The 25,317-nt window shown below is 51.6% G+C and overlaps 2 protein-coding genes across 3 annotated transcripts; one reads left to right on the top strand and one right to left on the bottom strand.

Annotated features, from left to right (window-relative positions):
• Window positions 1–15,850: 15,850 nt before the first annotated feature.
• On the top strand, window positions 15,851–18,845 carry FAM110D (family with sequence similarity 110 member D). 2 transcript variants are annotated; one of them, XM_004478793.5, is made up of 2 exons: window positions 15,851–15,969; window positions 17,672–18,845. In XM_004478793.5, exon 2 carries the CDS (start codon window positions 17,766–17,768, stop codon window positions 18,576–18,578), a length of 813 nt encoding a protein of 270 aa, XP_004478850.1. In that variant the 5' UTR covers window positions 15,851–15,969; window positions 17,672–17,765; the 3' UTR covers window positions 18,579–18,845. The 2 variants fall into 2 exon arrangements, with proteins under 2 accessions (XP_004478850.1, XP_058160055.1); XM_058304072.2 differs by lacking the exon at window positions 15,851–15,969 and adding an exon at window positions 17,398–17,473.
• Window positions 18,846–19,913: 1,068 nt separating this feature from the next.
• On the bottom strand, window positions 19,914–24,137 carry C9H1orf232 (chromosome 9 C1orf232 homolog). Its single transcript, XM_071217172.1, has 4 exons — window positions 24,007–24,137; window positions 21,800–21,941; window positions 21,579–21,676; window positions 19,914–20,261 (listed from the first exon to the last, which is right to left on the bottom strand). The coding sequence occupies exons 1-4, from the start codon at window positions 24,135–24,137 to the stop codon at window positions 19,967–19,969; spliced, it is 666 nt and encodes a 221-aa protein (XP_071073273.1). The 3' UTR covers window positions 19,914–19,966.
• Between the last annotated feature and the right edge of the window lie 1,180 nt (window positions 24,138–25,317).

The following is a 25,317-nucleotide window of genomic DNA, read 5'->3' as shown; positions in this document are numbered from 1 at the left end:
TGCATCTCTTATTATCTCTCCTCTGTGTCTCTTTTTGTTGTATGATCTTGCAGCGCCAGCTCTCCATTTGGGCCAGCACTCTGTGTGGGCAAGCTCACCTTGCGGGCCAGCACTCCTGCATGGACCACTCTCCACTCAGGCCAGCTCACAGTGTGGGCCAGCTTGCCTTCACCAGGAGGCCCAGGAACCAAACCCTGGACCTCCCATATGGTAGACATGAGCTCAATCACTTGAGCCACATCCTCTTTCTGCTTTCAGTGCTTTGAACATGTCAATCTCCTGCCTTCTTGCCATCATGGCTGCTGATGAGAAATCAGCACCGAATCTTTTTACATGACACATTGCTTTTCTCTTGCAGCTTTCAGAACTCTCTTTGTCTCTATTGTTTGTCAATTTGGTTATACTCAAAAGGTATCAAGTCATTACTACTTGCCAGGCGCTGCTTTAAGGGCTTTACATGCATTGACTCATGTCCCCCACACCCCTGCAAGGGAGGCCCTGTTCTTCACCCTTTTACAGATAAGGAGAGAGAGGCACACAATGCTTAGAGAGCCTGCCCCAGGTGCACAGTCGGGAAGTGTTAGAGCAGGGGCTGAACCAGGCTGCCTTGGCCTTCGAGCCCATGCTGCCAAGCACCACGCTGACCAAGCAGAAGCAAGTGCCAGATGGATACAGTGAGGTCAGACCATGAATGGTCTTCAAGACACCAAGCAATCTGAACTAGTGAGCAAAGCTAGAACTCTGATATGCCTTTGGGTCAGCCTCTCAGCACTATAACTTGCAGGGGTTCTTATTGTAGGACCCATTAATGGACCTCAGAAAATCCTGAAATCTGTGGTATTTCTGTGTATTGTATCAAGGAATAGGTTCTAGAGCTTTCATCTGATTCTCAAAGAGATACATATCCTCCAAAGGTATAGAGCCTTTGGAGTGTGAATACCAATGGGTTAAGTCCCTGTTCAGTCACTGAGTCCATATAACCTTGGGTGAAACTCAAAGTCTATTTTTTCATCTGTAAAAATGGAGATGATAATATCTACCTCTTTGAATTAGTTGTGAGAATTAAATTATATATTATCATAAAGCATAGTACATACAAGTTAGAATATACAAAATATAATATATACAAGTTAGAATATACAAAACTCAATATAAAAAGTATAAAAGACTATACAATGTCATAAAACAAATGTGAGTTACGATGATGAAATTCATGTTTTAAAATTTTTCCACCAATACAGTGAATTGGATACTTGAGTGGCCCTCCCGATGAAAAAAATTAAAATGTACAATTTCTTAAAAATACTTAACTATGTTGCTGAGCAGCCATGAAAGTAAGCAATATGCCAAATCCCAAAGTGAAGATTGAAACCAGGAAATATAGGGAGAGGAAAGTAAATGCCAAAATTTTCTCTAACCCTCAGGATGCATGCTAAATTCTGGAAAACTTAACATCCTCCTTTCATGTGTGTATAGGATATATGGAAAGCAGGAAATAAATCTCAGAACCTCTCCAAGATGGCAACTCTAATATGGCACCCTGAAGGGCTACAACTAGTATGTAAGAACTAATGTATGCAGTTGCCCAGTGCCGCCTGATAATGCAAGCAGATGCAGAAGAACACACAGCGAATGGACACAGAGAGCAGACAACAGGGGGAAAGGGGAGAGAAATAACTAAAATTAAAAAAAATTTTAAAGAGCTAATGTGAAATAAACTCTGACATCCAATGAAACTTTCCTATAGGAGGAGAAAAAATAAGTAAAATAAATTAAAATCTCCTTGATGAATTCATAATTTACTAGCCAGTTCTTTCATGAAACCCAAAGTCAAATTCCATTACCTATGTGATTCTAAAATCCTCAAGCAGAGATTTAATTTAAAGTGATGTGGGGTGGCGGACTTGGCCCAGTGGTTAGGCATCTGTCTACCGCATGGGAGGTTCGCAGTTCAAATCCTTGGCCTCCTTGACCCGTGTGGAGCTGGCCCATGCACAGTGCTGATGCACCCAAGGAGTGCCCTGCCACGCAGGGGTGTCCCCCGCATAGGGGAGCCCCCCACGCGCAAGGAGTGCACCCTGTAAGGACAGCGACCCAGCACGAAAGAAAGTGCTGCCTGCCCAGGAATGGTGCCGCACATACAGAGAGCTGACACAAGATGACAAACAAAAAGAAATACAGATTCCCGTGCCGCTGACAACAACAGAAGCGGACAAAGAAGAAGACACAGCAAGAACAGACAACTGGGGTGGGGGGGAGGGGAGAAAAATAAATAAATAAATAAATATTTAAAAATAATAATAATAAAGTGGTGTGGGTTGGTAATACCAGCATATTATTGATAGAAATAAATGAAAATCTCCTCTGAAGGAACTCAACTTCAATACAAACCTCAAATGATTCCCACAAATTTCCAGGCAATATAAGCAATTTGTTTATTAGCAATAAATAAATAAATAAATAAATAAATAAATAAATAAAGCCAAACATACAAGGCAACAAGGCACCATGAGGAAAATCAAGTAGTAATAAAGGACAGCAGAAAAAGACCGTCAAAGACTTCATATACTGGAATTACCAAACAGAATATAAAATAACCTTGTTTAATATATTCAAAGAGATAAAAAAATAACTTGAAACCATGTGAGAAAAAGTAAATTTGAAAAAAAAAACAAATATACTTTCTGAAAATAAAAAAATATACTAACTGAGATTTAAAACTCAGTAGGCAGACTACTCAGGTTAGAATTTCTGAAGTTACCATTAAAAGATTAGACGTAGAATCTATAACTTCCAAATGAGTAGAGGAAAAAAGATCAATCAAAAAAAAATCTCAATAAATGTGCTAAATTTTCCAGTTCAAAGACAAACATTGTCAGACCAAATAAAAGAATAAAATCCAGCTATATGCTACTTGTAAAAGAAAGATCTAAAGCATAACTATAAACAAAAACAAAAACAAAAAAAAACATAGGAACACAGATTAACAACTTTTGTAAAAGAAATACTAGACCAAAAAAAAGCTGGAGTAACTACGTTAAGGCAAAAAACATCACTAGAGATAAAGAGGGACACTTCGGAATGATAAAAGTTCATTTAGGGAGTTAACATTTCTAAACAAAGAGGCTGCAAAGAGAATTTGGCAAATCCACTGTAGTAGGATGTTTTAACACACCTCTCAAGAATTAATAGCTCAAGTAAACAAACAACAAAAACTCAGTGAAGACCTTGAAATTTTGCACTGTACAAATTAATAAGCTCTATCTTGTTCTGGTGATCTGTTTGTTTATCCCTATGTTTATCCCTACATTACTGTAGAAATAATCCTCAGCACATAGCAAATGTTTAAAAAATGTCAGCGGGATCAAGTGTGGCGGCACTGAGTACAAGAACACGTACGTTGGCAGCGGACTTGGCCCAGTGGATAGGGCGTCCGTCTACCACATGGGAGGTCCGTGGTTCAAATCCTGGGCCTCCTTGACCCGTGTGGAGCTGGCCCATGCGCGGTGCTGATGCACGCAAGGAGTGCCCTGCCACGCAGGGGTGTCCCCCTCATAGGGGAACCCCACGCGCAAGGAATGCGCCCCATAAGGAGAGCCGCCCAGCACGAAAGAAAGTGCAGCCTGCCCAGGAATGGCGCCGCCCACACGGAGAGCTGACACAAGATGACGCAACAAAAAGAAACAGATTCCCGTGCCACTGACAGCAACAGAAGTGGACAAAGAAGAAGACGCAGAAAATAGACACAGAGAACAGACAACCCGGGTGGGGGGGAAAGGGGAGAGAAATAATCAAACAAACAAATAAAGAATCCTTTAAAAAAAAGAACACGTACGTTGATACAAATACACAAAAATGCCATAGATTTCAGGAATCTCTGAGGTCTGCCAATGGATCCTACAATAAGAACCCCTTCAGGTTGTAATCTGAGAGGCTGCGTAAAAGGCACATCAGTTTTAGGCTTTGATCACAAGTTCCAATTCCTCGGTTTTGTCTTAAAGACCTTTGTAGTCTGATTTCACTGTATCTACCCAGAGCTTGCTTGGTCAAGTCACTTAACCTCTGAGAGCTCTGTTTACCTCTTCTGAAAAGTGGCCATAATGATAAACTACCTTTCCAAGTTGCGTGGAGAACCAAACACACATCAAGGATGGGAAGACGTGCCGCTGACGACAACAGAAGCGGACAAAGAAACAAGACGCAGCAAACAGACACCAAGAACAGACAACCAGGGGAGGGGGAGAAATTAAATAAATAAATAAATCTTTAAAAAAAAAAAAAAAAAGGATGGGAAGATATTTCATCAACTACAGAAAGCAATATAAATGGGCAACTGGTATTGCGAAGCACCACAGGTCAAGGTAAATGACCAGGCTGCCCGGGGTGTAGAAATGTCCTGCTGCTGGAGCTCAGAATTGAGGCTGAGGCTTCTGGGAGGGCAAAGCCTGCCCTCTAGTGGATGGAGCCCCGAGTGCCTTGCTCAACCACAATCAGACATACTTTTTGGGTGTCTTCGGGTAAACCACTCCCCAATCTAAATCTATATCCCCCCAATTCCACAGATTTGCTTCACATAGACATTGTAAGGTAAGGGGTGGCAGGGTGGGAGGCAGAGACTTTGGAAAACAAAATGATCACTTTGGCCTCTGCTTCATGAAGCCAAGCTCACCTAATTTTTGTTGGTGACAGTCGGTGAAAGGTAAGTCTTTCCCCATCAGTCCCGCAGGGGGTTGCTTGGACAAGGCCCCATCTTCTGGTGACCAGTCCTTTCTCAGCTCATTAGGGATGGCAAGGTCATATCCTTTCTGCCTATGATTTGGACCTCAGGAATCGAATCCAAAGGGAGTCAGACAGCACACAGAGTGTGTGGGCCCTTTATGTCACAGCTGAAGGCACTTAAAATGTACCAAGGCTCTGGAACTAGTGTTTATAGAATGAATGATGGAGGGAGGAGATGGGAAACTACATTTCAAATAGAGTAGAAGGAAGCGGATTTGGCTCAATGGATAGAATGTCCGCCTACCACATGGGAGGTCCAGGGTTCAAACTCAGGGCCTCCTGACCTGTGTGGTGAGCTGGCCCACGCATGGTGTTGATGTACGCAAGAAGTGCTCTGCCATACAGGGGTGTCCCCTGCATAGGGGAGCCCCACGCGCAAGGAGTGTGCCCCGTAAGGAGAGCCGCCCCACGTGAAAAAATTGCACTTGCCCAGGAGTGGGGCTGCACACAGGAGAGCTGACGCAACAAGATAATGCAACAAAAAAGAGACACAGATTCCCGGTGCCACTAACAATACAAGTGGACACAGAAGAACACACAGTGAATGGACACAGAAAGCAGACAACTGGGGAGCAAGGGAGAAGGGAGGAGAAATAAAGAAAATTAATTAATGAATTAATTAATGAAAACAAATAGAGTAGAGATTTGAATGGGATCTCAGAAGAGATGTTGGAGAGATGCTGAATTGTTCCTGGGGACTGGATATATTCTAAGGTAATGTATTTGGTGACATCACCAGTTGGGTTCTCTGAAAGCAGACACTGGGACAGAGTTGGCATGCAAGGTGTTTATTGGGCAACAACATCCATGAAGGAAAGGGGGAGGAAATAGGATTGGGCAGAGCAAGAAGTGGAACTGTGATGCAGGCCCAGCAAAATCTCCACCAGCCTGGCACAGAGCTCGGAAGTGAGGACTGTGGCTGGAACAGCAGGTCTTTTATAGCCCCACCTCATTCCATCACCGCACACAGACTGCCCTGGGAAGGCAGTGACCTTGGGTGTGGGGTTCTCCTGCAGACTCTGAAGGAGGTGTCAGCTGCAGGGGGTCTGCTGACTGCACTGCCCACTAGTGGGCAGCATTTCCTCCTTGAGAACAAACCACCCCGGAGCTGCTCAAAGCCCAGCCCCCACAGATGCTCAAAGAGCAGCTCTTTCTGGATCCCAGAGGGCCTCCTTCCCTGAGGGGAATCTTGGAAGAGGAATGTTGAAGGGACACACTCCAGGCCTCCCCTCTGCAGTTGGTCTCAGGGCTGCAGCCCACGCACCAGCTCCTTCCTCCCCATCTGTACCCGACTCCTCTCACGCTCAGCTACCACCGCTGCTGACGGATCCTGAGCCCCGGACACCTGTCCACTCACAGTCACACCTGGCAAGAGGATACCGAGGGGCACTGAAGGAGATTGTCTGGGATCTACATACATTCCTCCCTGACCCCACCATGTAACAGCAGCCTTGCCTCACACTTTATTTTATTTTATTTGCTTTGGGTAGACAAGATTGAATTCAATTACAATTTTTAAAAAATTTTATGAGGAAAATTGTAAGTTTACAGAAAAATCAGGCAGAATATACAAAGTTCCCTTATATCCTCCCCTCACACAGTTTTTCATATTATTAACACTTTGCATTACAGTGGTAACTTTGTTATAGCTGATGAAACAATATCATTATAATTACACTGTTAACGATAGTCCATGGTTTACATTAGGGTTCACTGGTTGGGTTATACAGTTGTATAATTGTTCTTTTTTTTTTTAAAGATTTATTTATTTATTTAACTCCCCCCCTCGCCCGGTTGTCTGTTCTCTGTCTATTTGCTGTGTCTTGTTTCTTTGTCCGCTTCTGTTGTCAGCGGCACAGGAAGTGTGGATGGCGCCATTCCTGGGCAGGCTGCTCTTTCTTTCACACTGGGTGGCTCTCCTTACGGGGCGCACTCCTTGCGTGTGGGGCTCCCCTACGCGGGGGACATCCCTGCATGGCACAGCACTCCTTGCGCGCATCAGCACTGCGCATGGGCCAGCTCCACATGGGTCAAGGAGGCCCGGGGTTTGAACCGCGGACCTCCCATGTGTAGACGGACGCCCTAACCACTGGGCCAAGTCCGTTTCCCTATAATTGTTCTTTTTTAAAATTTTTATTCTAGTAAAAAACAACCTAAAATTTCCCCTTTAAACCATTCAAATACACAATTCAGTGGTATTAATTACATTCACAATGTTGTGCTACCTTCACCACCATCCATTATCAAAACTTTTCCATTTCCCCAAATAGAAACCCTGTCTGGATTAACCATTAACTTCCAATTTCCTAGCCCCATCTCACCCCTGTAGCCTATATTCTAGTCTCCAATTATGCATTTGCTTATTGTGATTATTTGATATCAGTGAGATCAAACAATATTTACCCTTTTGTGTCTGGCTTATTCCACTCAACATGCTGTCTTCAAGGTGCATCTGCATTGTCACATGTATCAGAACTTCATTTCTTTCTACATCTGAATAATATTCCACTGTATAAATATACCACATTTTGTTTATGCATTCATCTGCTGATGGGCACTTGGATTGCTTCCATCTTTTGGCAATTGTGGATAATGCTGCTCTGAACATCGGTGTGCAAGTATCTGTTTGAGTCCCTGCTTTCAATTTTTTTGGGTATCTACCTAGAAGTGGGATTGCCGGGTCATATGGTAATTCTATGCTTAACTTCCAGAGGAACCGCCAAGCTGTTTTCCACAACGCTTGTCTCCTGTTTTCAATCCGTGTCAATTACTCCTGCCTTGACTGCTGGGCTCTGACCACAACGAGCTCAGGGTGCCCAGGTAGCAGCCAGAGCTTACAACTCAATGTGACCCTTCCTGGCAAAAATGTGCCCTCTTTTGAGGACCAGGACCTCTAACTCTGCAGAACCCAGAGTTGCAAGATGGGGAGCACATAGTGTCCCAGTGGGCCACTGGGAGCAGTGGTCAAGTAGGGGGACTCCTACTTCCACCTCTCGGTGTGTGGACCCCATCTTCCTCCTTTTGGTGGCACAGTGCCATATAAAGATCTTTGACTCAGACCAAGCTCTGGGACAAGTACTGCCCATCAGTGTCCCACATTAGGTTAAAAGGCCAGACCTTTGTACGCCCACCTCCCTCAGCCACTGGATGAGGGGAGGACACGACTGCAGGTGAGAGGACAGGCCCTGAAGGAGGGGACAGCTGCAAGTGTCTGGGGCCACACTTCCCACTGACCTTCTCCAGTGGCCTTCTCCTCAGACTTGCTTTCCTTGTGGTCCCAAGATGTCTGTAATGGCTCCAAGCCTCATGTCTAGACACAACATCTGGAGGAGGCAAGGGGCCATTGACTTTCCCTCATGTCTCACTGGCCAGACACAGGAAATGGCCCCCAATTTAATTTATGTCACCCTCATCCCCAAGACCCTCTCAAGAGACCCTCTCTAGATGCCTCCACAGTCTGTCTAGGGTCTCTTCGAAATTCATTCATCAACCAAATCTACTGAGCACCTGCTGTATCCCAGCACTGTTTTAGGGGTTTGGGGTGTATTAGTGAACAGAGCAAAATTCCTTGCCCTCATCGAACTTACATTCTAGTGGGGAAAGACACATTTACAAGTGCAAACAAGCATATTATTTAGGATGCTAAAATATGATAAGTTAAGGAAGAAGGAGGAAGAGGAAGAAAAGGTAGAGGAAGGAAAAGGAATTTTCAAAGCTGGACACAAGACATGGAGGCTTTTCTGTTAAATAACTCAAAGAATCTTTTAATAAGTTTCTTGTCTCTTTCACGCCTGTGGACAAAGATCCCTGCAAGTCAAGACATTCTGATAATCACTTAGTCCTGCGGCACATTACAGCAAGTGGCCTTGACACTACCTGGTCAGCCCTGCCATTTGTTCTCTGCTCCAATAGGACCCCTTCATCTCCACTGAAAACAGGGGCCCACCTTAGTGGTGGCCTCTTCCGATTTACCCAGACTACGAAGGGCAGCCACCATAAAACTTTTTTAAAGCATCCTCAATGCCAAGTGAAGGTCATAACCTCTAGGCCCTCTTAGGGAATGCACTTCCTAAGTGCATGCAAGGGAATGAAATTCCTAAGGAATTAGGGGGATATGAAATTTCATGTGATAAATGCTCTATGTCCTCAGGCCTTAGAACATTAGCCAGGGAGATGTTGGCATTTTGCCCCCATTGAATATAGGTCACTTTGAGAACTAGTTTCAGTCACCCAACCAAGTAAACTATTAGGGCTACTTTCAGCTGCAGGAGGTAACACATTAAATCCAGGATCACTAATAAGGGTGCTCCTATCAATAAACTCAGCCGGGTCCAGTGTTATCTTCTTTCCTCCTTGGCTCCACCCCAGATCTACTAAATTAGGGTCTCAGTGGATGGGGGCCTAACATCTGTCTTTTTAACAAGCTCCCCAGGTAAATTTGATGTAGCCAACTGGACTCCACCCAAGGAATGGTATTTGGGAACTACTGGTCTAATCCACTTCCCCCTTTCCTGCTTTTTAACAGATCAGAAACCTGAGGCTTGAGAGAGCAAGTGACTGGCTCCAGACCCAGTGTGAGTTAATGGCAACGTCGGACGAGAACTTCGGTCCTCAAGCTCCTTATGGGATCTACGGCTTCCAGGTCAGCTTTTCAATAAACCTGGAGGTATTGGATCAGCCAACCTGAGATGTTAATGTGAAGATGGGTCAGAATGGCGAGTAAACTGAAGTCACTCATGTCCAGTGCTATAGGCCTCATGAAAAAGGTGACTTTAGTTGTAGAGAGAATGATGTGTCACAGGTTTAGATTTCTCCTTCAGACGTGGCTGGATGCAGAGGCCCAAGTCATCAAGGTTGGATTTCCCTCTCTCCAACTTTCAATTTTCTTTCCTGCCTGCCCACTCTGTCCTTGGGCAGGCTCTCCTCTCAGGGCTATTCCTTCCAGGTTCTCACACAGCAGGGAAGAGAGAATCTTTGAGTGGGCAGTCCCCACAAAAGGCTCATTGGCTATACTTGAGTTACATGCCCATCTTTACATGGACTACTGTGATCAGAGAAATGTGATAGGCGTTTTGACACAGGCTGAGGTCAAGTCCTCCACCCTGAATCGAGTTACCCACTTGGGAAGCACAGAGAGCAAGTGTGGGAAAAAGATCAGGGTAAGATTGCCAGAAGAGGGAAACGGACTTTGGCCCAGTGGTTAGGGCGTCCGTCTACCATATGGGAGGTCCGCGGTTCAAACCCCGGGCCTCCTCGACCCGTGTGGAGCTGGCCAGGCGCAGTGCTGATGCGCGCAAGGAGTGCCGTGCCACGCAAGGGTGTCCCCCGCATGGGGGAGCCCCCACGCGCAAGGAGTGCGCCCGTGAGGAAAGCCGCCCAGCGTGAAAAGAAAGTGCAGCCTGCCCAGGAATGGCGCCGCCCACACTTCCTGTGCCGCTGACGACAACAGAAGCGGACAAAAGAAACAAAAGCAGACAAAGAAACAAGACGCAACAAATAGACACCAAGAACAGACAACCAGGGGAGGGGGGAAATTAAATAAATAAATAAATCTTTAAAAAAAAAAAAGATTGCCAGAAGAAAGGCAAGTAATTGCTGAGTGGCAAAAGCCACAGATGTTCACAGTGCTGAGAATGATGGGGAAGTTGATGGCGAAGGAGAAGGTGACAACTATAACCCAGTGGTGTTAGTTGTAAGGCTGTGGTGATATGGTAGTCATAATACTCACCTTTTGGGGTATCTGCCCAGCCCTCAACCTCTGCTTTCTCTGGGAATTAACTACACAAAAGGGGAGTCCCCACAGTCAGGTTCAATGTGACACCACACCTTCTTAGCCATAGTTTGGTACCTTCCTTGGGACTGGCCATAAAGGAGTCTCTGCCCTTTAAAGGGTCCCATATATCAAAGACACAAAAAAGTAATTTATTGAAGACCACATGGGCAGCTCTTACTCGGGATCCAGTGCTCGTCGCTGTCCAGTGTGAGCTGTAACCCTCAACATCTGTTCCCATACTTAACACCCTCCAACCCCGGGGGAAATGTTCGTTCTGCACATCTCTTGCCCTACGTCCTAGAAACAAAGGACTACTGCCTGCGAATGCCATGAAGGAATGTGCGTCATGCTGCTGCTGACCCTGGAGGCAGAGGCTGGAGCTGGTGACAAAAGCTCTTAGGTAAGAGAAAAGACACATGAATTAGCTTGTCAGATCCTTCCTCTCTGAGGGCAGGAATGTTGTCGAGTCACCTATAGTGAAGCTTTGTTTTCCAGGAGGGCTGAGCACCCATTTTCTTGCTTTACTTTGAGTTCCAATTTGTAGCAGGGTATTTGCAATAGTAGCATATGATGACTGAGGAACGTTCTGCAGTATTAAACAGTGTAAACTGCCCTTAAATTTGTAAACGAAGGCTAGGCATAATGTGAAGGGAGCATAATTCCAATCCTTTACATTTACTATTAGGAATCTAGACATTGCTTTACAAAATGGTGACAATTGTGAGAAGGAGTTATATGATGACAAAATATCTTGAAATGTTTTCTGTATTAATACTTGATCATATGCACTCCTTCTCAATGTTTAAACATGTTGTATAAAAAATTCATAGTTCATCTCTAAACTTAAGTATTGCTGTAAGGGCTTTATTTTCCATTTTAGATGCTAGTCCTTCAGCAGAGCATGGTTTGTCCCAATTGAATTTTTTTAATCTAAAAAAAAAAGGGCTAAGGAGAGTTTGTCTAATGAGTAATTACTGTCAATGCAACACAAATTAGATAAGACTTTTGATTATTGAAACAGTAATTTTGCTAAAATCAAGGCAAGAAAAAGAAAAATTTTATAAAGATATAATAATTTATGAATTATGCACATCTTTATTTTCATACTCATTCAGCACAGCTGGCCTTTGACAAAACATGCATCCATGCTCAATAATAATGAATAATAATTAAATTCTGTCAACTTTGCTTTTTTACTGACTTTCCATCATGTAAAGAGCTACTGCACTAAGGAGTAGATGCAGCTCAGTGGTTGAGTGCCTGCTTCCCACATACGAGGTCCTGGGTTCATTCGCCAGTACCTTCAAATAAATAAAAGAGCCACTGTATTCCATGAGATATCCTGTTTCTTTTCCAGGTATTCCCATCTAACTCAGTCTAGACTGGATATTTTTTGTCCCTTGAACCCAATCTACAAGCACCCTGACGAAGGCGCTGGGAGAAGGTGGCGATGGTGGCGATGGAGAGGCTGCTGAGGTGGTGGAGGTGGTGAGTGCAGAGCCACGAGGGTGATCGGGGCTGCCCTCAGCCCAGGCCTTGCTTGATCCAGAAGTCGTGACGCTCCACTTGACCCGCCAGAGTGAGCAGGGCAGAGGCGGGCGCCGGGGAGAGCAGCCTGCTGAGCAGGTAGGACGGCTGCCTGCCCGCACCTGGCAGTCGCTTCACCTCTCTTTGCCTCCTTTTCCTCTCCCGTAAAACGGGATAATACTAGCACCCACTTCGCGGGGGGCATCATAAGAAGCAAGGTCCTGAGGGTGAAGCATTGGGCGCGGGCCTAGGAGAGCCAACGCTCCCTCAGCGCAGCTGGCCTCGTTAGGCGGACACGTGGCTGCTCGCTGTCGCTGCAGGAATCCTCTGGTTCTTCCACTGCGCCCCAGCAACAGGAAGGCACTCAGAAAAAAACCGTTTAACGACCTCTTCCTCTCCCTCTCCACCGTCCCTGTGCCCTCCCCGGGGCTGGCAGCGGGTGCGGGGCCCTGGCTCCGCGGAGGCCACACCCGGCAGGGGTGCCCAGGCTGTTGTCGTGGCTCAGATTCTTTCCTAAACGGAAAGCACTGCATGAGGGGCCGACGGCTCTCCTCGCTGTGGGGCTCACGCAGGCCAGCCCAGGGCCTCCCCCTGTGGCCGCGGGGCCCTGCTCTCACTGAACCCCATTCCGTCACCGAGCCCCTCCCTTCTCTGACCCCCGTGTCTTCTCTAAGCCCACTTAAACCAAACCTCTCACTCTAAGCCTAGCCCCTCTCAGCCCCTCATGGAACCCATCTCCTCACAGAAACCCCTCCTTTCTCTCTAATCCCCCTCCCCCCCCAGCTGCCCATCCCCCACCACTACCCCCAGCAACCCCGTCCCTGGCCTCTTGCCCTCACAGAGACCCTGGCTCCCGCTGTCCCCTTACTGCCACCCCTGCTGGTCCAAGGGCCCCTCCAGGCTCAGCTCAGATCCCCTCTCCTCTTTGAAGGCTCTCCCCCCCCCAGGCAGAACAAGCCACCCCCACCACACACAGGTCCCCGTGGCGCTTTGTTCACCTCCCTGGTACAGCAGCACCAATCTCTCTCCCTTGTTCACATCTCTACCGCCAGCAGACTGGGCTCTCTGAGAGCTGGGACCGCGCCTGACCCGTCTGCTGACTCCATGGCACTGAGGAAACGTTCACAGTGATTGGTTCACGGGAGCTGAGAGTCAGACTGTGGGATCAGAAAACAAGACTGGGGCCAGAGGTGCCAGGAAGGGGCTCGTGGAGGGCAAGAGCGGAAGAATCAGATTCATCTAACGTTCACTGAGCACCTTGAGGTGCCAGGTGCTTTCTCAGCCACGACTTCATTTCATCCTCAAAACCCCACAAGAGCAAGGTCCTGTCATCCCCATTCTACACAGAAGGAGGCTCAGAGAGGTTAAGTTCTTGCTTGAGGCCACACAGCCAGAGTGTGGTAGACCTGGATTAGAATCAAAGGGAGAGCCCTTTCGTGAGTGAGTGGCTGTGGTGTCTGGCCGTCGCAGGCTGGTGGGGGAGGAGAGACAAGTTTTCTCCTCTGTGACAATGTGTGTCGGGGTTCTGAGGCTGGCTTTGAAGGGCCTCCATTATTCGGGTCATTATTCCCTACACTGACCAAAGCTGTGCCCCCATCCTCCCCTCCGCCTTCTCCTGGAAGAAGGCGTTCTGACCCAGCCTATTCCCGAAGTCTGTCGCCTCCAAGATGATCCGGGAATGAGGTCCGCGCAGAGGAAGGAAACCTCACTCTCGGCCTCCCTGCTGGCTGGCTGGCCCCGAGGTCCTGGCTCCAGGGCCGGAAGGAGCCACTGTAAGGATTTCCCTGGGGTCCCATGGCCAGGAAGAGGGATGATCCGGTCAAGGCAAGTGTGGCAGAGAGATGGGGGATGGGGGTGAGGGGTGAGCGCCCAAGCCAGGGAATCAGAACCCCACTTCAGCACCCTCTTCCCAAGCCCGTCGCCCCTGACCACAGGCTGGAGACTCCCGAGGGCAGAGCGGGCCCCTCCCCTCTGACTGGGGGCCTCCGGGGCTGAAGCTGTGTCTCCCCCACTCTGACTTGGGGCTCCTGAGTGTAGGACTGAGTCAGCCCCTCATCCAGGGGCTCCCCCAGGCCAGCACCTGTGCTGCGCCCGTCCTCTGAAAGCTCTCCTCCTGCAGCCCAGCATCTGCTCTAGAAAAGAGCTGGGAAGCGGCCCTGCCTGCCTTTCCACCCAACCCGGATGCTCCTTTAAGGCCAAAGGGATGGGGGTTGCATCAAGAATCAGACACCACCGCCCATCCTCCCCCTTTGCAGGCCAGGTTTCCTGCCATTGACAGCATCCCAGCTGGGCCCGGCCAACCTCCCTGTGCTTAACCCCTTCACAACCAGATCTCAGGTCTACCAGCTTGCACCTTTCACCAACATCTCCAAAATGAGAAGAATAAAAGTACCTGCTTTGTTGGATTGTTGTGAGGCTTAGCTACATTGATCAATGTATCAAGTACTTAGAAGAGCACCTAGCTTTTATTCCTAATTGTGTGAGCTTGGAGAAGTCATTTCACTTCTCTGAGCCTCTTCAAAATGGGGAAAATAATAGAACCTACTCCCCAAAACTTGTCCTGAGGACCAGTTGTGACCAAATGAAAGCATTTTGTAAAGGGCTTTAAGCACACAATATGGAGTTGTTGCGGACAAAAAAGAAATCCCTTTAACCAGGTAATATAAACCTGTTCCCAGGAGATGGGTCTCCGTGTTTTCAGACTCATTCTCTTATTTGACAGGTGGAGAATGCAGTGGAAAGAGCAGATGTGGAGCTGGGCTCTTTCCCTCTCTGGTCCTGCTTCCTTGCCTAAAAATAGGGCTGACCATCCCTTCTGGACCTCCTGTCTGGTCCTTGGAAGGGTCAAAGGAGATCAGAGGGCACAGTTGTGAGAGTGCCTTACAAACACTAAAAAGTGCTTGAAGGGAGGGAAAGAGACTTTTGGGTGAAGATGACCACCTGGAGAGGGGGCAGGGAGAAGCCACCCTGTGAGATCTCGATGCTGGGGAAAAGGGAGGAGCTACTTGGCACCAGCACTGTGGAGTCAGGGCTTCACCTTGAGAGTCGAGGTGCCAGGTAAGAAACCGACAGCTCTAGATGTCCCCAAGTGGGGGTAGAGAAGGAAGCGGGCCAAATGAATCTACACATGGCCCCAGAATCAACCCCTCGCCATCCTTTTCCCATCCCATCCCAATTATCATCAGAGGGTCCTGGGCAGAGGCACCCGGAATGGGCTCCTAGGTGACCCTCATGCTGAAACTTTCTGGGACAGGCTCAGCCTACACATCTACACTTCTGTGGCGCCTCTGCCCACAGGCTGCAGATTCCTGGCCTTGCCCCTAGGGGGAGTAGCCTTGATACCATCCACACACCCAGACCAGGACAGGTCTGAACCCGCTAACTCCAGGGAGGAAAAGCAAGGCAACTAGAACCTTGTTCTGCCTTCCCACACAAATTGTAGGGAGAGCATCTGTCAAGGTCAGCGGGGCAGAGGGGGCTGCCCCCAGGTGAATAACACCCTCCCCCAAACTTTGAAGGAAACCTGGGAATCAGGAGACCTTATTTGGGGTCCTGGTTGGGCCCCCAAGCTTACTGTGCCTCTGTGGCAAATCACTTAAACCGTCAGGGCCTGTTTGACCATTTGCCAAATAAAGGAGCTGGACCTGGTCCACAGGTCCTTCCCGCTCTGAGCAACGGTGATCAGGAAGGGGTTAATGGAGGCCAGGCTTTGGGTCAGGAAGGCAAGGGTTAATCTGGGGTGGGGTGGGGGGGGGTGGAGGCTCTCCCTGCTTTTCCTGTGGAGAGTGAGGTTTGGCTGCCACCAAAGTTACTTCCAGTCCCTCCTGTCCCTTCTGCCCTCAGTCTGGACCTGCCTGAGGAGCCCTGCAATTCAGCCTCCCCACACAGAGGTGAGTACATCCTGAGCCCAGGGCTGGGGTGGAGGGTGCCCAGACACCCAAGGACAGGGGCAGGCCGGTGCCCAAGCCAGTGAGCACAGAAAATGCCCTGCCCCGCCTCCAGAGCTGAAGTCTTGGGCAGAGTTGGGACCACTTACCCTAGGGCCTGGGAGAAGGGTGGGCAAAGAGACAGAGGGCACAGAAGGGTGCTGCCAGCTTCTAGTGGGGAATGTCTGTGGCCGGGCATCCGGGCCAGCCCAGATGGCAGGGAAGAGGCAGTGCACGGTGAACTATTTTGGTCCCTATGTTTAGGGGCTTTTTATAGCTTCGATGCTTAGGGCTGGGAAGAGGAGGGGACTGAGGGCACCTCCTCAGGTCAAATGCACACTGTGCCTTCCTGGGACCTTGGAATCTGACCCATTGCCCAATATAGTCCTTGGGAGACAGGAAGGGGGCATGGCCAGGCTCTCCTTGCTGCCTGGGTTCCCAGTCTCCAACGGCTTACTGGACACTAAGTGGGGAGGAGGTGTACTGGTTGAGCTGGGTGGGCAGGGTCTCTACCCCCGCTCAAGGCCTCCCACCTAGGCCCCCTTTCCCCCATCCCTAGCTGGTCCCTTCCTTTGTTGCCTCCAGATCCAAGGTCCCCTCCAGCCCCCAGGACTGATGGGACCCCCTCAGCTGGCCCAGGGGGAGGGGGCGATGCTGAGCCATGTGGGTGGCCCATTCTGTTACTGCCCAGGGAAGGATGTGTCAGATCTTGATTTACAGCCCCTCCTGGCCCCCTGCCTGGGCTGAAGAGAGGTAGAGGAGGAGGTCACCAGGTCTCAGGATGAGAAGGGGCAGGGACCCTAAGGGCAGTTTTCTTGGAGTGAGGATTATTGGGAAGAATTAGTGAAAGGAGCCCTTTAGTGAGACCAGGGGGCCTGACTCTAATGGAAATTGCTGAGTTATTCTAACAGCAGAAACAGAAGCAAAATATCAGAGGAAAGTGCTGACAGGCAAGTGAACTAGCGCTGGACTGCAAGGCAAGAGACCCCAATTTCACTATGACTTAAGCAAGCCCCTCCTCCTCGCCGGGCCAGTTTCCTCTTGTGTGTAATGATAATGCAGAGCTTAGACGGAAGTGATGTTTACAGCTGGATGTTCAGAATTCCCTTGGCATGGACAGAGCGGGTGGCAGGTAGCTGGCTGACATGCCCTGGTGACCATCGCCCTCTCCTTCCCCAGCGGTCCTGCTGGGCCTTGCAGTCGGCAGCAATTACTAGAGGCTCCTAACCTGTGGTTGTGTCCCTGACCTCAGGGCCTGGGGACGGGAAGGGTGGGTCCTGCTGGAGCCAGCCTGTGGCTGGAGAGTCTCCTTGTCTTGGACTCAAAGCTGCTGGGCTGGGAAGAGGTATTTTTTCCGGTCAAGGCCACTTTCGGGAATTGGGCCTGGACCAGCCCCATTTCCTTTTCCAAGTACCCTGCTTGCCGAAGCCTGCTGGTCCTGTGAGAAGACTGGGGCCCCCTCAAAGGGGTATTGGTTTTTGGGGTGGCCAGGGATGCCCCACTGAGGGCACAGGGGGAAGGGCTGGCCTGAGCCTCTGCCCCAGGGGCCTGACCCCTGGCTGTCTTGGATGGGGGAGGAGTGGCTGATCCCGTCCCCAGGAAGGCCTGCAGGAGAGGGGCAGGGCTACCTTCCACCCTCTCCCTGACCATTTTGCTTTCCTTGCAGATCGCAGGGAGTCCCAGCTGATTGCCTTCGGCTCCTCACCTAGCTGCCATCATCCCGCGGCATATGGGGCACCCTTGGGGCCAATTCTGCTAAGATGCTCCTGGCCTCTCCCTCCACCCCTTCCAGGGCACGGACCCCTAGCGCCGTGGAGAGGCTGGAGGCCGATAAAGCCAAGTATGTCAAGACACACCAAGTGATAGCAAGGCGCCAGGAGCCAGCCTTGCGCGGGGGACCCAGGCCGCTCACCCCGCACCCCTGCAATGAGCTGGGGGCCCCTGCCTCGCCCAGGACGCCCCGGACAGCCCGCCGGGGCAGCGGCAGGCGGCTGCCAAGGCCAGACTCCCTCATCTTCTACCGCCAGAAGCGGGACTGCAAGGCCTCGGTGGACAAAGAGAACGCCAAGAGCCAGGGGCTGGTGCGGCGCCTCTTCCTGGGTAGCCCCCGGGACGCCACTCCGAGCAGCCCGGATCCAGCAGAGCGACCTGTGGCTTCTGGGGGTTGGGCCGCGCCCCAAGATGTCCCAGAAGCAGCGGGAAAGCGGGCGCTGTGCCCCACGTGCTCGCTGCCCCTGTCGGAGAAAGAGCGCTTCTTCAACTACTGCGGCCTGGAGCGCGCGCTGGTGGAGGTGCTGGGCGCTGAGCGCTTCTCCCCGCAAACCTGGGGCGCCGACGTCAGTACCCAGCCCGGAACGTCGCCCCTGCTCGGCTCCGGGGACGCCAGCGACTGGACGTCCAGCGACTGCGGCGCGGACCGCCCGGACGGTGCGGCCGGCGGCGGCTCGGAGGCGGGGGGCTCGGCGCGGGACGGGCGCCCCGCGGTGTCGGTGGTGGAGCGCAACGCGCGCGTCATCCAGTGGCTGTACGGCTGCCAGCGCGCCCGCGGCCCTCCGCGCGAGTCCGAGGTGTGACCGTCGCCTCCTGGGTGCGGGCTCCCGCGGGTCCACGGGGGGAACGGGTGGGCGTGGATCTGGGCACAGGCACCGGCAGGGACGCCCCGCCTCGGACGCGCAGGGCGCCTCTGGGCACACCCTTCCCTCTGGACCTCCTTTGCCCGTCTGAACCGTGGGGAGATTGGACAAATGATCTCGAAGCCCTTCCCAGCGCAGGCAGCCGAGAGGGGAGTAGTGGTGGAAGATGAGAGAACCTGCTGAATAAAGTTAAAATGTTATTTTAAACGGGCTCTGTGTTTAGGTTAGGGATCTGTGCTGAGGAGCAGACTGGGCGAGTTTGCGTGGTTAGGCCCGACAGCTTTGGAGTGGGGGTCCAGGCTGACTGTGACCACAGTGGGGCCTTAAACTCTCTGGGCCGCATCTGCAACCCTCAGAAACAAACAACGGGTGAAAGAAAGATGGGCAAAGTGTTTTTGAGATAGTTGCAAAGCGCATGGCACACGATATGATTACTACCGAGTTGGTACTAACATTATTATGATTATCTAGTCAGTCCCAACTAGAACCGGCAGATTTGGGGAGTCCTGGGAAAGGGTCTCCTCCAGAAATCTGAGATCCCTATCCAGTCTTGAAGCCACGGGCCTCTAAAGGGCCCCCGGAGCTTTGCTGCTCTCCTTGTGGTCACTAGGTGTGAAGGGCAGAGGTTTCGAAGTTGGGGGCTATGAGAGAAGGGGCACCTGGAACCAAGATCTTGCCACACAGCAGCCTCAAATCCTGCGACTGCCTCCCTTTTCTTCAAGCACACACGAAGTCACCTAATTTACTCACCTTCACGCCTGTAGGTCTTTGTTCACGCTCCTCCCTTTCCTGTGTTACTTTTCCCTTTCTCTCCACATATCCTTCTAAGATCAAATACATTCTCCTCCAGAAAACCTTACTGAACTCCCCAGTCTGACCCATCTCCTCTAAGCTCCCAAGTGCAGCACTGATTTTTGTGCCTCTTCTTGAACTCCTTGTGTGGGACCCGCGGGTTATTCTCTGCCCTTTCCCCTGTACAGGGGCCGCCCACACGGTCGGGGTACAGACAACGTCTGTTGAACTACCAGAGGCTGGAAGAGCGATGGAGTCTGTCCTCTGGGGCTCTCCAGCTTCCTGGCAGGTCGCACCTTAAATCTAACACAGTCCATCGTGATACCGTAGCTATCCTGGTTCGGCTCTGGTCATTTTCTCCCTATATGTTTGTGGGGGAAGGAAGTGGGGTCCCCTCCGGCTGGATCCCGCTCTGAGGTCGCCCCACCGCAAAACAGCCTTCCCCGAGGTCGGACAAAAGCACGCATCACACGGAGGGCCGGGCCAGGGACTTTTATGGGGGTGGGGAGGAGCGGGTACCCAACTGGACCGGACAGCTAGTCACCCTTGGGCGCGGCCTTCACCCTCATCTCGGCCAGCTTGTGGGTGAGGAAGCCCCACTTGAAGCCGCCCGCGGAGTCGGCCTCCCGCGGCTCCGGGCGCTCGGCGGCCTCCTCCGCGGCCTCGTCCCCGGGTTCCGGGTCCCGCGCCGCGGGGGGCCCCGCGCCGCGCAGCATGGACGCCGCCGCCGCCTGCTGCTGCTGCCACCTGCTGGCGAACGCGTCCCAGAGCCCTGGCCCGCGCGGCTCCGCCTCCGCCGCCGCCGGCGACTCGGGCCGCACCGCCAGCGGGCTGCGGGCGAGGGGCGGGGTCAGGGGAGGCGCCGCCGGGCCTCCGAGAGGAACAATGGAGAGGAGGCGGGTCCTGGGGCCCTGCGCGCTGGGGCGAGCTCTAGCGAGGTCGGGGGCCGGGGTGAGGAGCGGGGTCAGGTGACCCGAGGGGCCCGGGAGAGGTCAGGTCTGCAAGCGAGGGGCGGGCTGAGAGGCACTGGGTAAGGGACCGGGTGGCACAGGGTCAGGGGAAGAGGGGACTGGCGCTCGGATACCCGAGCAGAGCAGGGTCAGGGGGGTGGAGAAAGGTTCCTGGGGAAGAGGAGCGGGGCAAGAGGAGAGTAGCTAGAAGCTCCGGGCCAGCCGAGCCGGGACTGGAGCGGGGGGGGGGGGGGGGGGGGTTGGGGGGGCGGCATGGGCGGGGCCAGGCTCTGGAAGTGGGGTTCCGGGGAAAGAGGTGGGGCCTGAGGGGGCTAAGCAAAATTGGGGACACTGGAGAGGAAGACTGGAGGAAAGGACAAAGGCCTAGATCAGAGGCTTAGGGGGGAGGGGAACTCGAGGAGGTAGCAGAGCAATGTGGAGTCAGGGTAATGGCGGGGGGGGCATGAGACTCAGGTCTGGGGAGGGAGAGGGGGAGAGAGTGTGAGAGAAAAAGGCACCGTGGGGCTGGAGAGTGGATGGATCTGGGGACCCTAGGGGAGAAAGGGATAGGGGAGTGGCAAAGGGTGAGGCAAAGGGTGTATGTGGGAGAGGGAGAGAGACTGAGGCCCAGACAGGCCCAGAGATGCGGTGTGTGCCAGAGACAGGCTTAGAGCGGGGCTGAGGCCCTGGGTCCTGACCCCCCTCACCGCATGGAAGACCTAACATCGTGGTTCCAAACTAGGAGCTTGTGGAAAATACAGAGCCCAGGCCTCAGCCCACACCTGCTGATTCAGAATCTCCAGAGCACGGTCCCCGAAGGGATGAGGGTTAGGCCAATATTTGGGAACCACTGAGCTGGACTACCCTCCGTTCCAAAATTCCTATTGGTTCTTTCCTCTGTTCACTGATTCTGGGGAAATGATTCATCCCATGTGGACAGAGAGAGGTCATTCAAGAGCCCATAAATGCCAATCCCAACAGCTGGGAAGTTCTTCCTAAGATCTAACCTAATCTCCCAATGTTGTTGATTTGGCATCCTTCTTGCTTAGAGAAAGGGAAACAGCAGCCGCTGCCCCTTCCTCGCCTCCTGTGGTCTGAAGCCAGACAAACAGACTAGATGGAAAAGAGAGGAGAGAAGGGATCCTAGCCTCTTGCAGAACCCGTGCCCCTCCACACACACACCCTCCTCCGCACGTACTGGTCTGCACAGGGATCCGATGGCAGCAGCTTGTCTTCATCTTCTTTGTTAAACAGAGACGACATGGTCAGCCAACCTTTCACCCCGACTCCCTGAACCTAGGATAGAGGGGCCGAGAGTCAGCGAAGGGTCCTGGGACAACCTCCCAGGGCTCCACAGCAGCTTCTGCCAGGCTCCCCAGGGGCAGGACCCGGTCGGGGGTGGAAGAAGGAAGAACTCACCCGGCGTGCTAACTGTGACATGGGGTTGAAGGCCTCTGCAGCCGGGTCTGCGGTCCCAGACTCCACCAATGCCGGGTTCTCCCTCTGGGACACAAGAACCCCACCTGGCATGAGAGAGGCTCCAGAGGAGTGGGAGCCCCCACTGCATGCCGGGCACGCACACAGACCAGGCACCCCAAACCCCACAGAAGTAAGCACACACCCCTGCACCTCACACCCACAACAAGAGCACATGGGAATGCATACAGATGTAGCTCTACACAGGGCTACACAGCTATCCCACACATACACCAGTGCAGACACCCTGAGCACACATGCCTGCCTAGGCAGAGACACAGTCACACCCATACACACCCAAGACAGAGGGACAAGTGAATGCATGCTGATGCACACACACCTGAACAGGAACATGCTTTTACCTGGCTATAGATCTTCACACCTGTACATAGATGTATGTACATGGACACACACACAGTAATACCATTTTCACCTGTACACATGTACACTTACAAAACTGCAGACAGCTCTATAAAGGAAAGGGATGGAACAGGAACAAACGTTTATCGTGCCGGCCAAAAGAACTTTTTTTTAAAAGGGAGCAGGTATAACTCAGTGGCTGAGCACCCGCTTCCCATGTATAAGGTCCTGGATTCAATCCCCAGTACCTCCTAAAAAAGGCACATAGAACCTCTCCACCAAGGACACAGATTTGTACACACACTCTCGGTAGTGTGTGCATTATCCAAAAAGACATGGCGAAGCGGACTTGGCCCAGTGGTTAGGGCGTCCGTCTACCACATGGGAGGTCCGCAGTTCAAACCCCGGGCCTCCTTGACCCGTGTGGAGCTCGCCCATGCGCAGTGCTGATGTGCGCAAAGAGTTCCCTGCCACACAGGGGTGTCCCCGTGTAAGGGGAGCTCCACACGCAAGGAGTGCACCCCGTAATGAGAGCCGCCCAGCACGAAATAAAGTGCAGCCTGCCCAAGAATGGCGCCGCACACATGGAGAGCTGACACAAGATGATGCAACAAAAAGAAACACAGATTCCCATGCCGCTGACAACAACAAAAAGGCATGTTCAAGTTTTATCCCCTAGAACTATGAATGTGACCTTACTTGGAAATAGGGTCTTTGCAGATGTAATCAAGTTAAGATGAGGTCATTCTGTATTCAAGTGGGCCCTAACCCAATGATTGGCGACCTTATAAGAAGAGGAGAGGTCACAAAGAGACACACAGAGGAAAGACGGGCGGAAATTGGAGTGGTGCAGCTACAAGCCAAGGAGCGCCAAGGACTGCCAGCCACCACCATAAGCTAGGAAGGCACAATGAGGTTCTTTGCTCCAGCCTTTAGAGGGAGCATGGCCCTGGCTGCCACCTTGATTTCAGACTTCCACCTCCAGAACTGTTAGGGGATAACTTTCTGTTGCTCTAAGCCCCCCAGTTTGTGGCAATTTGGTACAACAGCCCTAGGAAACCAATACACACTCAAATACACACACACGTAGAGGTATGCAGACATACTTCTGCCAAAAAATACACACCTTAAAAGACCTGTACCCAGTTCACAGCTCACACATACCTTCACTGCGGAGCCACACAGTCACCAATCCCAATACCCACCCACAGACATTTCTTCACAAGCCCAACGTTGGAAGATGCCTGTCTAGAGACCTGTTCTTTCCCCTGCCACCTCTATTTGTATGACTGCCACTTATCACAGCCTCTAGACATGACTGTTCCCAATTTCAGAGCCTTGTTCAATTTTTTAAATGTCAGGACAAAGCATGGGACCAAGTATGGCTTTGATCTGATACTGCCACATTGACCCTCAGAGTACAAGTGCCACTCCCCCTCTTTCTAGTAACAGGGGGCTTGCTACTTCTCAAGGCAAACCATATCAAATCTGCTCAGGGCTGCCCATGAGAAAGTTGTTTCAAGCTGAAGTGTACCTTGTGTGGCTACTGTCCACTGGTCCTAGAAGTGTTCCTCCATGTGGCATCCTTCGAGATCTTTGGAGATTGCAACCACTCCTCCCATGCCCCCAAATTTCTTCTTCCTTGGTTTTCCCAAAGTTTTCTTGGATGTCTTGGCCTTCTGACCTGATACTCCCCCATGCCTTTTGCCAGGCTCTGAATGTGCTAATGGTTTCTGCATAAATGTGCTTCTCTCTCAGAGCCTACCTCTTGTTCTCTTAGTGACTCTCACTCCTGCTGTCCCTCTGCCCAGGCCCCACCCAGCAGGATACTACCCACCTCCTCTGCCAGGTCCTCCTCAGATTCCCCACTCAGGGTCTGCAGCACTTTGGACTTGTAGGTTTTCCAGAAGGCCTGGTTCATGGCTGCAGGGGGCACAGACCTGGCATCCAGGCACAGGAAGGTGGTGGCTCAGTGGGGAGCACCAGTCCCTCTGGCTCCAGGAACTTGGCAAGGCTGAGACACTGTCCCAGGGATCCAGGGATCGGGTGACTTCATTAAAGATGCACCAGCCTCCCTCAGCTGGCACAGTGCCCTGCAGGTGAACCTGATCCAAGGGAGTCTGAGGTGGGGGCCGGATGGAGCAGGCTTCTGACACCTCAGCCCTTCCTCTTGGCTCTTTGTGCTCAAGAATAATGGAGACATCTCTCTCCTCAGAGGGTGATCTCTTGTAATGGTTCTAGGAAAGTCCTCTTTCTCATTCACAAAGTCATTGGGCTCAGGTCCCATGCTGGTGCCCCTGTGACTGTAGCCATGCCAGCTGTGCCCTCAGCAGGCCCAACCTCCTCCCAGTGTCTCCACTCAGCTTCTGCGAACCAGAGTGGGTGAGGGCACAGGCCCCAGACAGGGCCTTGGGCTTACATTTCACTGCTTTGTCTTGCCTGGAAACTGACTCCCTCTCCCTGGGGATGCACGTGCCAGTCTCCCTGTTTCTTGGCAACAGGTTCTAAAGAGCTGAACTCCCTGAATTATTGCTGAGCACCCCTGGCCCTAGCCAAGGAGCCGGCTCTGGCCAGCCTGGAAGGCACCAGGCCCTGGTGGAAGGGAAGGGCTCTCTGGCTCTCTTCCCAACCTGGTTGTAACACGTAGGCTGTGCCTATCCCTTTGCTGCCAACCCACACCAGGGGAGTCCGGAGCTCAGAGAAGTGGCAGAGACAGGGGAGGTCCTTTTCTGAGCACCTCCTCTTCCCGTGAGAGCAGCTGGCCCCTTCTGGACCTGACTGGACGCCTGAGTACTGTGATCTCTGGGACGGATTTGGCTGGGGTGGATGGAGGTTGGAGACCCGAGGGGATAACTGGGGGACCGTGAGAGGTGGTAAGGGCTGTTCAGGTCAGGGACTGGGGTATCTCAGGAAGCCCTGCTGGGGCTGGGATCCCAAACGTATTCAGTCTCATTCATGTACTAATTTATTCAAGCCACAGACTCTTATTTATTATGCCTCTCAGGGGTGTTCAAAACTTCCCACTAACACCGCGGAGTCTAAGATTGGGGATCTTAACATTGATATAGCCGGGGGATGGCACTGAGATACGTTGTGCCCGG

This window comes from Dasypus novemcinctus, chromosome 9 (genome assembly GCF_030445035.2).
Source record: "Dasypus novemcinctus isolate mDasNov1 chromosome 9, mDasNov1.1.hap2, whole genome shotgun sequence".
Taxonomy (NCBI): Eukaryota; Metazoa; Chordata; class Mammalia; order Cingulata; family Dasypodidae; genus Dasypus; species Dasypus novemcinctus.
Note: the sequence above shows the minus strand (reverse complement) of the source record. Positions and strands in the feature narration are given on the sequence as shown.